This window comes from Peromyscus eremicus, chromosome 6, assembly GCF_949786415.1.
Source record: "Peromyscus eremicus chromosome 6, PerEre_H2_v1, whole genome shotgun sequence".
Classification (NCBI taxonomy): Eukaryota; Metazoa; Chordata; class Mammalia; order Rodentia; family Cricetidae; genus Peromyscus; species Peromyscus eremicus.
The window spans coordinates 123,082,488-123,095,942 of NC_081421.1; the positions used below are offsets into that span (position 1 = coordinate 123,082,488).

A 13,455-nucleotide genomic window follows, 5' to 3' on the forward strand; every position below is an offset into this window, starting at 1 on the left:
AGACGATCCTGGTGTAGACTTCCAGGAGTATGTCCTTGGGCAAAGTATTTGTGTTGTCCTTTGCAGGGTAGTGAAGTAGCCTGTCTTAGAGCACCGGTTGCCATGTAGACAGTGGGCTGTAGGAGATTGTAGGAAAAGTATAATTTGGGAAAATAGGAAACTTGCAGTAATCTAGGTAAGAAATAATGGTGACTTGTACAATCTTGGAGTGCATGAATTGGAGAAAGACATTTGTTAGGAGATGGTTGCTAGGATATGGTTAGAGTAAATGGGGAAAGGAGGAGATAGGAAGTTTAGTAATAGACTCGTATGATGAAGGAACTTTTTATTTCACGTGTCCGAGTGTTTTGCCTGCATGTGTGCCGGCCGGTGCACCATGCGCATGCCTAGTGCTCAGAGTATGACAGAGGGCATGGGACCCCCAGGAACTGGGGCCAGAGGTGGCTGTGAGGGTCCATGTTGGTGCTAGGAGTTGGACCTGGGTCCTGGAGAAGCAGCAGGGGCTCTTATCTGCTGACTCTGTTTTCTCTTTCTGTCTCACTCTCTTTCACATGCACACATGATGATGGTAATAAGATGCAGGAGATTATTGGAAGAGCAGGTTCACATGAAAGTAAAATTTTGAGCATGTAAAATTCATGATAGCTGTCAGTTTGGGCACTTAATATAAATTCAGTTGAGATTAGATGGTTGAAGGCTAATGTTATATGAATTTGGCCATCACTGGTGTATTGGTGGGGATTTAAAATGATCCAAGAAAGAGTGTATTTAGAAGAAAAGTCAAAGAATCAGTCCAGGAGACCCACTGTGCCGAAGAACAGAAAGGGGACTGAGAGAAAAAACAGGGTGCAGGAGAGGGATAGTAGAGATACACAGATTGAGATTTCTTTAGGAATGAGGGCAGCTGAACGTGGTGCACGTCCACGCTTTGTGTCAGCAGGAAGAGGCTGAGGCCGAGTGGTCGGGAGTGTGAAGCCAGCCTCGGCTGTAGCACCCTCTCTCCCTCCCACCCTTTCTTTCTCTTTTCCCATCTCTTCTGGCTCCTCAGCCTGTCTCAGTCCTTCTCTGCCTCCTTCCTTCCTTGTTTTCTCAGATAGGAACTCTCTGTAGCTCAAGTTAGCCTTGAACTCATGGTGTTCCTCCTGCCCCTGTCTCCTAGGCACTGGAGTTACAGGTTTGTGCCACCACACCCAATTGCGAGACTCTTCCTAAAAACAGAAACAAAAGCAAATTTGAAAAGAGATTGGGTGCTGTGGTTGAAACCTTTTATCCCAGCCTGCAGAAGGCAGAGGCAAGTGGCTTGGTCTCCTTAGCCTGAGTGACCTAGTAAGACCTTGACCTTGAATGAACAATACTCAACTTTATATGGAAAAACAAAGTCCAGGATAGCTAAAACAATCCTGTACATTAAAAGAACTTCCAGAGGTATCACCATCCCTGATTTCAAGCTCTACTTCACAGTTATAGTAATAAAAACCGCATGATATTAGCATAAAAACATACAGGTTGATCATGGAATTAAATCAAAGACCCAGATGTAAATCCATACACCTATGAGAACCTGATTTTTAATAAAGAAGGCAGAAATATACAATGGATAAAAGACAGCATCTTCAACAAATGGTGCTGGTCTAACTGGATGTCAGCATGTAGCAGAATACAAATAGATCTGTATCTATCACCCTGCACAAAACTCAAGTCCAAGTGGATGAAAGTCCTCAATATAAACCCAGTTACACTGAACCTGATAGAAGAGAAAGTGGGAGATAACCTCGAATGCATTGGCACAGGAGACAACTTCCTGAACAGAACACCAATCTTACAGGCACTAAGATCAACAGTTAATAAATGGGACCTCATGAAACTGAGAAGCTTCTGTAAGGCAAAAGACACCACCAAAAAGACAAAAAAGCAGCCTACAGAGTGGGAAAAGATTTTTACCAGTCCCATTGGTAAGGTTTCCAAAATACATAATGAACTCAAGAAACTAAATAATCCTAAAAAACCCCTAGATAATCCAATTAAAAAGTGGATTACAAGCCAGGCAGTGGTGGCACACGCCCTTAATCCCAGCACTCGGGAGGCAGAGCCAGGAGGATCTCTGTGAGTTCGAGGCCAGCCTGTTCTACAGAGCGAGATCCAGGAGAGGCACCAAAACCACATAGAGAAACCCTGTCTCAAACAAACAAAAGTGGAATACAGATCTAAACAGGGAATTCTCATTAGAGGAATCTCAAATGGCTGAGAAACACTTAAAGAAATGTTCAACATTCTTAGCCATCAGGGAAATGCCAACCAAAATGACTCTGAGATTCCATCTTACCACTGTCAGAATGGCTAAGATCAAAAACACAAGTGACAGCTCATGCTGGTGAGGATGTGGAACAAAGGAAATACTCCATTGCTGGTGGGAGTGCAAACTTGTATAGCCACTATGGAAATCAATATAGCAGTTTCTCAGAAAATTGGCATTGATATACCTCAAGACCCAGCTTTACCACTCCTGGGCATATACCCAAAGGAAGCTCCATCTTACCACAAGGACACTTGCTCAACTATGTTCATAGCAGCTTTATTCATAACAGCTAGAAATTGGAAATAACTTAGATAACCCTCAACTGAAGAATGGATAAAGAAAATGTGGTACACTTACACAGTTACTTAGCTATAGAAAAAGTGACATGAAATTTGCAGGCAAATGGGTGGAACTAGGAAAAAATCATCCTGAGTGAGGTAACCCAGACCCAGAAGGACAAACATGGTGTGTACTCACTTATAAGTGGATATTAGCTGTTAAGGATAACCATGCTACAGTCTACAGACCCAGAGAGGCTAAGTAAGAAGGGATGGGAGGCATATGGCTCTCCCTGGGAAGGGGAAATAGAAGAGATTTTAAGGATGAATTGGAGGCAGGTGGAGATGGGAACAGAAGGGATCATGTGTGGGGAGGAGGGGATGGATGGAGTGAATACTGAGAGAAATCACTTCGGGGGTGAGGTAGGAACCTACACAATGGAAATTTCCAGGAATCTATGAGAGTGATCTAGTGAAGTCTCCTAGTAACGGGGAACAGAGAGCCTGAACTGGCCATCTTCTGTAATCAGGCAAGGCTTCCAGTAGAGGGATTGGGACACCAACCCAGCCACAAAACCTTTGACCTACAATTTGTCCTGCTTGAAAGACGTGCTGGTAAAGGTGGTGCAGAACGTGTGGGAGTAGCCAACCAGTGACTGGAGCAACTCCAGACTGACACTGGCTGGAGGGCTGGGAATCAGAGGCTGGACAGCCAGAGACCTTGTGTAGAAACAAGCAACAAAATGTGTAGCTTTGGAGCGTGTCCTGGATCTCCCTCTGTAGAACAGGCTGGCCTTGAACTCACGGAGATCTGCTGGCTCTGCCTCCCCAGTGTTGGGATTAAAGGTGTGCGCCACCGTCGCCCGGATTAACAAAATGATTCTTAATAATAGTCTGCTATGCTCGTAGGCCGGAGCCTAGCATAATTAATCATCATCAGAGAGGCTTCATCCAGCAACTGATGGAAACAGATGCAGACCCACAGCCAACATTAGGTAGAGCTCAGGGAATCCTGCAGAAGGGGGAGGAGAGGATTATAGGAGACAGGGGTCAAGGACACCACAAGAAACCCCATGGAATCAACTAACGAGGGCTCAGGGGCTCACAGAGAATGAAGGGACTGTCAGGGAGCTTGTATAGACCTGACCTAGGTCCTCTTCATGTCTGTTATGGTTGTGTAGCTTGGTGTTAGTGTGGGACTCCCAATACTGGGAGGAGGGGGGCTGTCTCTGACTCTTTCACTTGCTTTTGGAACCCTTTTCCTCCTTCTGGGTTGCCTCGTTCATCCTTGATATGAGAGTATGCGCCTAGTCTTACTGTAACCTGTTATACCATTGTTTTGGTTAGGGTTTCTATTGCTGTGATGAAACACCATGACCAAAAAGCAAGTTGAGGAGGAAAGGGTTTATTCAGCTTACACTTCCACATCGCTGTTCATTACCAAAGGAATTCAGGGCAGGAACTCAAACAGGGCAGGAACCTGGAGGCAGGAGCTAAAGCAGAGGCCATGGAGGAGAGCTGCTTACTGGCCTGCTCAGCCTGCTTTCTTACACAGTCCAGGACCACCAGCTGGGGAGGGCCCCACCACAATGGACTGGGCCTCCCCCCATTGATTACTAATTGAGAAAATGCCTTACAGCTGGATCTCATGGAGGTGTTTCCTCAACTGAGACTCCCTCCTCTGATGACTCTAGCTTGTGTCAAGTTGACACAAAACCAGCCAGTAAAACTGACCCTTGTCAACTTGACACACAAACACATCACTATTAAGCCACAACCCTTCCTTTCTTATTCATCCCAAGATCTCACATTGAAATTTCAGTTCCTTTAAAATAGCCAATTTCTTTTAAAATTCAAAGCTCTCAATTGTGGTCTCCAGTAAAATAAAAAATACATGAAATGCTCTCTTTAAGAGAGAAGAACCAGGCACAGTCACAATCTGAACCAAGCAAAACCAAACTCCAACAATTTAAGTAACTCAGTGTCCAATTATCTGGGATTTAGTCACCATCTTCTGGGCTCCTCCAAAGGACTTGGGTGACGTCTCTGGCCCCGCCCTCTGCAGCACACACAGCTCAGTCTTCTAGGCCCCAGCTGGCTCCACTCCACTGCTACTGTTCTTGTGGTCATCCCATGGTTCTGGCATCTCCAAAACACTGGGGTCTTCTGCTGCAACTGGGCTGCTTTCACCGATAGCCTCTCCTAGGCTCTCTTCAGGGTGCCAAGCCTCAGCTGCTCTCCATGACCCCTTCATGCTGGCAAAACCAGTACCACCTGGGTGACTCTTAGACATTACCAAGCCTGGCTGCCAGCATGAGGTACAGCCTTGGCCGCCTCTGGAACACAGCTTCTCTGTGCTCTCAGGAAACACTTCCCAGACTTCACCTCAGTGATGCTGGTCTCTTCTTAATCACCGCTAATTTCTTGGCTTTAGCCCAGCAGCATCAAGTATCCCAGCAAAGCAAAGTCTCACTTTAGTGAGACCCTTTCCTCCTCAACCTGCTTTTACTGGCCTTTTGTCACAGCACTAGAAACCCTGACTAAGACAGCTGTGTTTGGTAGATATCCCCGGGAGGCCTGCTCTTAAGGGAAGTGCAGGAGGAGTGGATGGGGGGAGGGGGGAGGGGAGGTTGTGAGGAGGGCCTGGGAGGAGGATGGAGGGAAAACTGTGGTCCAGATGTGATATGGGAGAGAAGAGTAAATTTTAAAAAAGAAAAAATATAAGTAAATAATAAATAAATGAAAGACACCATGAGGGGACCCACAGGTGACAGATGCTACTGAGACAGAACTGATAGGTGTTCCCTGAATTGGGCAGTGTAGAGGACTTGATTTGTGGATCTAAGCATGAGTGGTTGAACTCACTAATGATAATCAAGGAGTGAATATCAGACTGTAAAAGAGAGCAAAGACCTAACAGATAGAGGTTAACATGCTGTCAATTCATTGAGCAACTAGAAATGAATAGGAATTCAGCTTTGATTCCACTCTGATATTTTTCTCTTTCTTAATTAGCCCACCTTTGACACATTTCTTTCTTGATTGTGGAGGACTGGCTAGAACAAATAAGAAGCCAGCAATCTGTAAAAGTTACCTCAAACTAATGACAGAATTGTGGCACAAGAGCAGGTATGTACTTACCATAATTACCTTTAAAAACCAGTATTATAACTATGGAGAGAATGCAGACCTGTTTGGAGGGCGGGGGGAAAAAAGTGTGGAAATGGGATTTGGTTAGGTCAGGTGTTACAGGTGGAACTGAAATGCAGATGAAGGAGCTGTTGCCAGTATCAATGTCAACGGATGGTACGCCGGCTGCAGCGCCCCTGTTACTCAGATGCAGAGTTGTAGTGGAGCAAGCCTCCCCAGACTGTGGGCGGAACAGGCAGCCTAGGCTAGCCTGTGCCCTGGGGCTAAGTGTCTTGGTAATTATTTGATGTACTATGTTAATTTTGTTTTAGAACTGTTTAGAAGTTGTGCTTTATAAAAGTACTGTGCATTGTGAGAGTAATACATATTCTTTAAAAAACTACAAAAATACCTATTAAAACTGTTTCCTTTTCAGGCCTGGATCTGTTGTGCCTGCTAATCTGTTCCAAGGAATTAAAACTGTAAACCCAACTTTTCGAGGCTATTCTCAGCAGGTTAGTTATTCCTTTAAAAAATCCTTAATTTTTTTTGTTAGATTTATTTTATTTGTATGACTGTTTCTACTGTGTGTATGTTTGTATGTTCACCACGGGTGCCTGGTGCCTACAGAGGTCAGCAGAGGGCATCAGATTTCCTGGAGCTGAAGTAGCAAATGACTGTCAGCCATACCTTGTGGGTGCTGGAGACTGAGCCTGGTCGTTTGGAAGAACTCTTACTGAGTCATCTGAACTGCTGAACCATCTGGCCAGCCTCCATTTTAATGGTCTTTAATACGTAGAAAATGTTATCATTCTTCATTATTTCCCCATTTACCTTTTTGATGATTGCTCCTCTGTGTCTGTAGTGTTTGGACTTTTGAGACAGGGTCTCATATAGCCCTGGCTGGTCTTGACCTTTCCATTAGCTGAAGATGACCTTTGGTCTCTGTTCCTCTTCTCTCTACCTCTCATGTGCTGGGACTACGGAGGTGCCCCACCACAGCTGGCTGATAGTTTATTTTCTGTGGATCCAGTGAATGAATGCAGTGTCTGTTGGATGCCAGGCGAGTGTTCTGCACCACACTGCACCTTCTCCCTTCTGGGGGCTTCTCATTGTCTGTCCTAGGTCAGGTTCGGTCATTTTAGTGTTGTGTATACCTTGAGTATTTATAGCTGGTCCTCACACATTCTCTTTTCTCCAACTATTACTTATTTTCTACTAACTTTTCCCATATAAATTTCTGACTCTCCAGAGATTATAATTTAGTACTGTGACTAGGAGCTCAGGAATTTGTATTTTTAAGTTTTTTTATTTAACATTATTTGTGAGTGTATGTATGTGGGGGGTGTGCACATGCCCAGTGCTTGTGTAAAGGTCAGAGAGCAACTTTGTAAAGTCTTTCCACAGCAGGCTCTAGGGATTGAATCGGGTTGTCTGGCTTGTGTGGCAAATGCTCTTACTTGGCTGACGCATCTTTGTAGCTCAGAAAGTTATGTTAACAAGTTCGTAGGGTCGATCCAGAAGGTCTCCTTTTTTTTTTTTCTGGTGTTTCGAGACAAGGTTTCTCTGTGTAGCCCTGGCTGCCCTGGAACTCACTCTGTAGACCATGCCATCCTCGAACTCATAGAGATCCGCCTGCCTCTGCCTCCTAAGTGCTGGGATTAAAGGTGTGTGCCACCACTAACTGAAAAAGAATTTTTCTTTAAGACACAGTCCATGGATGGGGAAAGCTCTAACTTAAACCCATCTTATGTAATGTTTTATCTTAGGACATATTTCTGAATTCTGATTGTTGCCTGAGGAGAATCCTTCCTTTGTGTTTCATCCAGTTTCGTTTCACAGCATTGCTTTCTTTGCCTGGCTTTTGGGATGCAGTGTGCTGCAGCTGTGCTGCAGTGTGGGCTGCAGACGTGCTCAGTGTGACACTGTCCACCTCATTCATCCTCCCTAGGGCCCTACAGGCATTTGCTCTAGACTGCTCACGTGGCTTTGTTGTTGGTGTGTAGGATGCCCAGGAGTTTCTTCGCTGTTTAATGGACCTGCTTCATGAGGAGTTAAAGGAGCAGGTCATGGAACTAGAGGAAGAGCCGCAAACCCTGGCTTCTGAGGAGACTGTGGAGGAGGAGAAGAGCCAGTCAGATGTGGATTTTCAGTCCTGCGAGTCTTGTAGCAGCAGCAGTGAGAAGGCAGACCATGAGAGTGCCTCCAAAGGCTTTCCTGAAGACAGCAGCGAGACCACAATGCTCATCCAGGAGGAGGACGACCTGGAGATGGCCAAGGACTGGCAGAAAGAGAAGATGTGCAACAAGATCAATAGAGCAAACTCTGAAGTAGAACTGGATAAAGACAGAGACACCGCGTGTGAGACGGTGGACCTGAACAGCCAGGAGACCGTCAAAGTGCAAATACACGGCAGAGCTTCAGGTGATGATTTAATCATCGGGTTGCGGGATGATAGTGTTTCCTGTGCAGGAGTGAGCACTTAACTAACCGTTACTTTTGGAACAACTTATTTCTTTATGTTTGAAGCAGGATCTCAGTGGGTACCCCAGGCTGGCCTGGAACTTACTATGTAGACCAGGCTATCTAAACACATCCACCTGCCTCTGCCTCTTGAATGCTGAAACTAAAGGCGAGTGCTACCATACCTGGCTTCCTTTTGTGATCTTTAACTAATAGACTTGCAGTTTAATGCTATCTGTTTGAAGTGTTAAAACCATAAAATTATGAAACTAAAAGGATAATTTTGTGGATCATTTACTTAGGAATTCATTTTTTTAATTTTTATTTTAAAGCAAGGGCTCATCAGAATTCCTTTATGTGGTCACATAGTAATCTAGAAAATTAGTCCCCTTGGAATTTTCCCTTTTATTTCAAGCAAATTCTGTTGAGATCCTGAGAAAAAGAAAAACAATCCAAATTTTCTTTCTTTGCCAGAAGAGGGCATTATAGATGGTTGTGAGCCACCATGTGGTTGCTGGGAGGTGAACTCAGGACCTCTGGAAGGGCAGCCAGTCCTCTTAACCACTGAGCTATCTCTCCACAATCCAAATTTTCTAATCGTGCATGTTATTACATTCCAGTGGTTCTCACTGTAGACATAGCCAACATGTAAATGAACTTTGTTAGGATATATTATATCACAACATTGGACAGTATTCCTTTGAGACAGGGTAAATAACCAAATGAAAGACACGAGTTAAATTGCTTTACATACCATGTTTATCTCTTTAAGAGCTAACTTATCTTGATGTGGTATTGACTACTCTAAATTCTGTAAAATTTGATGATTAAGAAATCAGATGATGTGACTCAGTGGTCAAGAATAACATCAAGTCTATCTCTGTAACTACTGGAGAGGACCAGTCAGTTAGGTTAAATGTCTGAGTGCACTAGTTTATCTCTGTAAGTACTGGAGAGGACTAGTCAGTAGGTGAAATGTCTGAGTGACTAGAGTTTATCTCTGTAAGTACTGGAGAGGACTAGTCAGCAGGTGAAATGTCTGAGTGACTAGAGTTTATCTCTGTAAATACTGGAGAGGACCAGTCAGCAGGTGAAATGTCCGAGTGACTAGAGTTTATCTCTTTAAGTACTGGAGAGGACTAGTCAGTAGGTGAAATGTCTGAGTGACTAGAGTTTATCTCTGTAAGTACTGGAGAGGACTAGTCAGCAGGTGAAATGTCTAAGTGACTAGAGGTTATCTCTGTAAGTACTGGAGAGGACCAGTCAGCAGGTGAAGTTCTTTCTTGGATAGTATTCCCTTAGCTTTGGAAGACTGCCTTGTGCCTTCCAGCTGGGAAGTCCAGGAGTGCTTAGGCTCTTTACAGACTCACTGTGGGTAGAAGTTCTTTAGTCAGTAAATGCCTGAGTGTCAGTTCTGATAACCAGACTTCCTGTCAGAAGCCACAGGGAAGCATAATCCAGGGACAGACTGCTCCTATATTGCTTGCTGTGGGCTTGTTCTTAGCACATAGTAAGGAGATAATGAACTAAAGTAGGTCTGAGCATTCTATGTTTTACATTCTGGGTGAGAAAACGATGACCCAGACCATGTAATGCACAAAACCTAAAATACTTACGCACTAGCCCCCGAAGCCTTGAGCCGCTTCGGTTTAGGAAGTCCTATAACCAGGCTTTCACCGCCAGTGTTTTGATGTCTTCTTTAGTCATGGTTGACATGCTTTTTTTTTTTTAAATTAAATTTATATTTATTTTTTGTGTATGAGTGTTTTGACTGCATGTATGCATGTGCACTACATGTGTGCCTGGTGCCCAGTGAAGCCAGAAGAGGGTGTGGGATTCCCTGGAACTGGAGTTATGGATGGCTGTAAGCCTCCACCATTTGGATTCTGGGAACTGAACCTGGATTCTCTGCCAGAGCAGCAAGTGCTGCTAATAGCTGAACCTCTCTCCAACCCCGTGGTTGATTCTTTATCAACAGTTTTCCCTCTGTCTGTTCATTTGCACAGTTACACAGTGCCATGTGCTGGAAGATATGCTAGGCACTTAGGCTCTAACAACACTGTTGGAGTAGCATTCATGAGATGTAGCTCACTTGATTCCTCTTACAGTTAAGTTCTGAAGAGAGAGGTTCCTGAGAGATAAATCTCATTTTTATCACAGTAAGAATAAGTATGATTAATTTATACCAGAATTAAAAAAAAAAAGATTATTTATGTGTCTATGTGTTTACATGCATGAGTTGTTGCACCCCTAATGTGTGCAGGATCCCACAGAGGCCAGAGCTGGGCATATGATCTCTTAGGATTGGAGTTACAGGCAGTTGTGAGCTGCCAGGTAGGTGCTGGGAACTGAACCTCTGTCCTCTGTAAGAGCAGTAAGTGCTTGTATGCACTGAGCCATCTCTCCAGCTCCCAATGCCTACATGTCTTGTTTGGTTTTGATTACCAAGTTTATTTGGGACAATAATCCTTTCATCCACTTAAAATAATTCGTGGGCTGAGGGAGCATGGCTCAGTGATAGAACACATGTTTAGCATTTTTTAAAGTCTTGGGTTCTTTCTCCAGCACAGTGAAAAAAAGTTAAATAAAAACAAAGTGGGTAGATCTACGCAGATGGGTCAACACTTAAGAGCCTGTACTGCTTTTGCAGAGGACCCAGCTTTGGTTCCTAGCACCCTTATTGGGTGGCTCACAGCTGTCTCTGTCTCCAGCTCTCCTGGCCTCCAGGAGGATCTGCATGTACAAGTGTACTATTCACACAGAGACACAGACATATGTAATTTGAAAAATGTCTTACAGACGTGTAGGAAACAGACATGGCAGGGCATGCCTTTAGTCCCAGCTTTTGGGAGGTGAAGGATGACCTCAACTTGGGCTATGTAGAGTTCAAGGCCAGGCTGAGCTACATGAGATCTTGTATCAAGAAAACAAAGAATTCTTTTTGTAACTTGTGGGTGGATATTTAGAAATTTTACTGAACTTTGGTTTTGGGTTTCCACTAATTTGCTGAACCGACTATAGCAGTAACGTGTTAGACATTAATTGAACTCCTAGGTAGAAAAAAATCACTGTCATTCTGCTTAGCAAACACTTGGCATTTGTTAACATGTACTGTCTTCAGTATATCAAATGAAGGAGTCTTTACATTAATGAACATGATTGACCACATGGAATATAACTTTACTTAATAGTTTCTTTTATAATTTTAATTGAAGGTAATAATAAAAATTTAAATATTACAGAATATATCACTGATGTCCATTTGAATGACCTGTCTACATCACAGATTCTTCCATCAAATGAAAGTGTTAATCCACGTTTATCAGCAAGCCCTCCTAAGTCAGGCAATCTGTGGCCGGGATTGACACCTCCACACAAGAAAGGTAGAAGAATTCCCTCTCCAGTTCCTCTGCTTTATATCTTAGTTTAGACTCTGATTCTAATGTTGATAGAGTGTTAGGAAATAGGTAATCTCTTAAAATTGATAGAATTATACAATGACGATTAGAATTTTTTGTCTGTGGTTCTCTACATTAAAACTTTTTCTTATAGTTTAGTTCACTTTAACATTTTATGTGTATGAGTCTCTTGCCTACATATATGTGTATGCACCACATGTGTTCTTGGGGCACAGAAGTTAGAAGAGAGCATCAGATCACCTGGACCCATGGATGGTTGTGAGCTGTTATCTGAGTGCTGGGCAAACCTGGGTCCTCTGTAAGAGCAGCCAGTGTGCTTTACCTGCTGAGTCTCTCTTTCTGCGCCTTTTAACCCAGTCTGTCCTACAGTTTCCTAATCAGGTTGTCACCCTACACCAAGGCCTGACACACTGATGCTCTGTTCCTGATGGACCCCTAAAGTCTGCTCCTTCTCTTGTTTCCCCTTTTCCCAGAGTGCCCTGTAAATGATGCTGCACGGTATGGAGGCGTAGGAAACAGCCTTCCTGTTTCTTTTCTTAAATCCTGTAGCATAATGTATTTCAGAGTTGGCTGCATTGTTGCACATCTGAGCACTTGTTTCTTTTCCTTACCGTGCTGTGTCTCAATGGTGTCACCAAGAGACTGCTTGTTCATTCACTCATCAAGGGATTTCTGGGTTGTTTACAGTTTTTGGCAATTATGAATAATACTGCTGTAAACACTTATGTATAGTTTTTGTATGATCCTAAGTTTTTCTTTATCAAAGATAAGGTCTGAGGATTGTATTTCCTGGGTTCAAAATTATGTTCATCTTATGCTGAACACTGTACAAAGCTGCCCGTCTTCCAGAGTGTACCATTCTGCATTGCTACCTGCTTTAATTCAGAATGCTAGCATTATAAAATATGAAACTTAGAGAGGGACCCTTGTGGTAGTGCATGCTTTTATTCCCAGCACTCAGAGGAAGGTTGGTCTGTGGAATTGAATTCAAGGGCAGCATGGTCTAAATAGAGGGTTCTAGAACAGTCAGGGCTCATAATGAAAACCTGTCTCAAACAAACAAGTGAACAGAGAAACATAGCTGAAGGTCTTAAAGACATTCTTACAGACATGAAAACATGGGCCAGCGAGGTGGGCCGGTGGATAACAGTGCTTGTTGTAGATGCATGATAACCAGAGTTTGATCTGCAGACCCACAATAAAAGGAAAGAAACTGATTGCACCAGTTTGTCTTCTGATCTCCATACTTCACCTGCATACTTCACCCTCTGCCCTACATACAAAACAAAGACACCATCTATAAAAGAACTAAGATGTCTTGGCAAAGGACCTTGTTAAGATTTTTTTTTTAAAAAGGGAGGGTAAGATTGGAAATAAGCATTTGTAGGTTGACAAAGAACCTATATCCGGAAGAATATATATAACAGACCTCACTAACAGAATCTTTTCTTCATATGAGCCCTAATGCAAAACAAGCAAGTACAGTTAGGACTGTTGAAGGAGTAATGTGTGGGCTGGGCCCTCCTGTTTTATCCTTTCATCTGTACATGGCCCCTCCCAACTTCTTCTCCTTCCTCTGACCTGCTGAGCATAAATATCCCAGTGATGGGGGCTAGCTCCTCATTTATACATGGAACAAATGAGTAAGTTGTTATGCTGTTTAATATTAACTAATTTCAGATTGTTTATAAAATTAACTAATTTCATATTCCCCTATGTACATTTCATGTGGCCAAGAATTACAAATAATTTAAAGCCAGCTTAAGCCTTATTTGATTTTTGATTGACTTCTTTAAGTAATGAGTTTTTAAGGATTCATTTTTATTATTGTTCATGTATATGTGTTTTTCTGTGTATACATGCCATATAT

General features: G+C 43.2%; 1 protein-coding gene across 2 annotated transcripts in view; it reads left to right on the forward strand.

The window, feature by feature from the left end:
- Usp33 (ubiquitin specific peptidase 33) overlaps window positions 1-13,455 on the forward strand; it is a 53,359-nt gene that overhangs the window by 20,122 nt on the left and 19,782 nt on the right. For both annotated transcript variants that reach the window (XM_059266466.1, XM_059266467.1), the window contains exons 8-11: window positions 5,590-5,703; window positions 6,140-6,218; window positions 7,710-8,127; window positions 11,409-11,549. In XM_059266466.1, coding sequence (XP_059122449.1) covers window positions 5,590-5,703; window positions 6,140-6,218; window positions 7,710-8,127; window positions 11,409-11,549 — 752 coding nt within the window. The remainder of the gene's footprint in view (window positions 1-5,589; window positions 5,704-6,139; window positions 6,219-7,709; window positions 8,128-11,408; window positions 11,550-13,455) is intronic.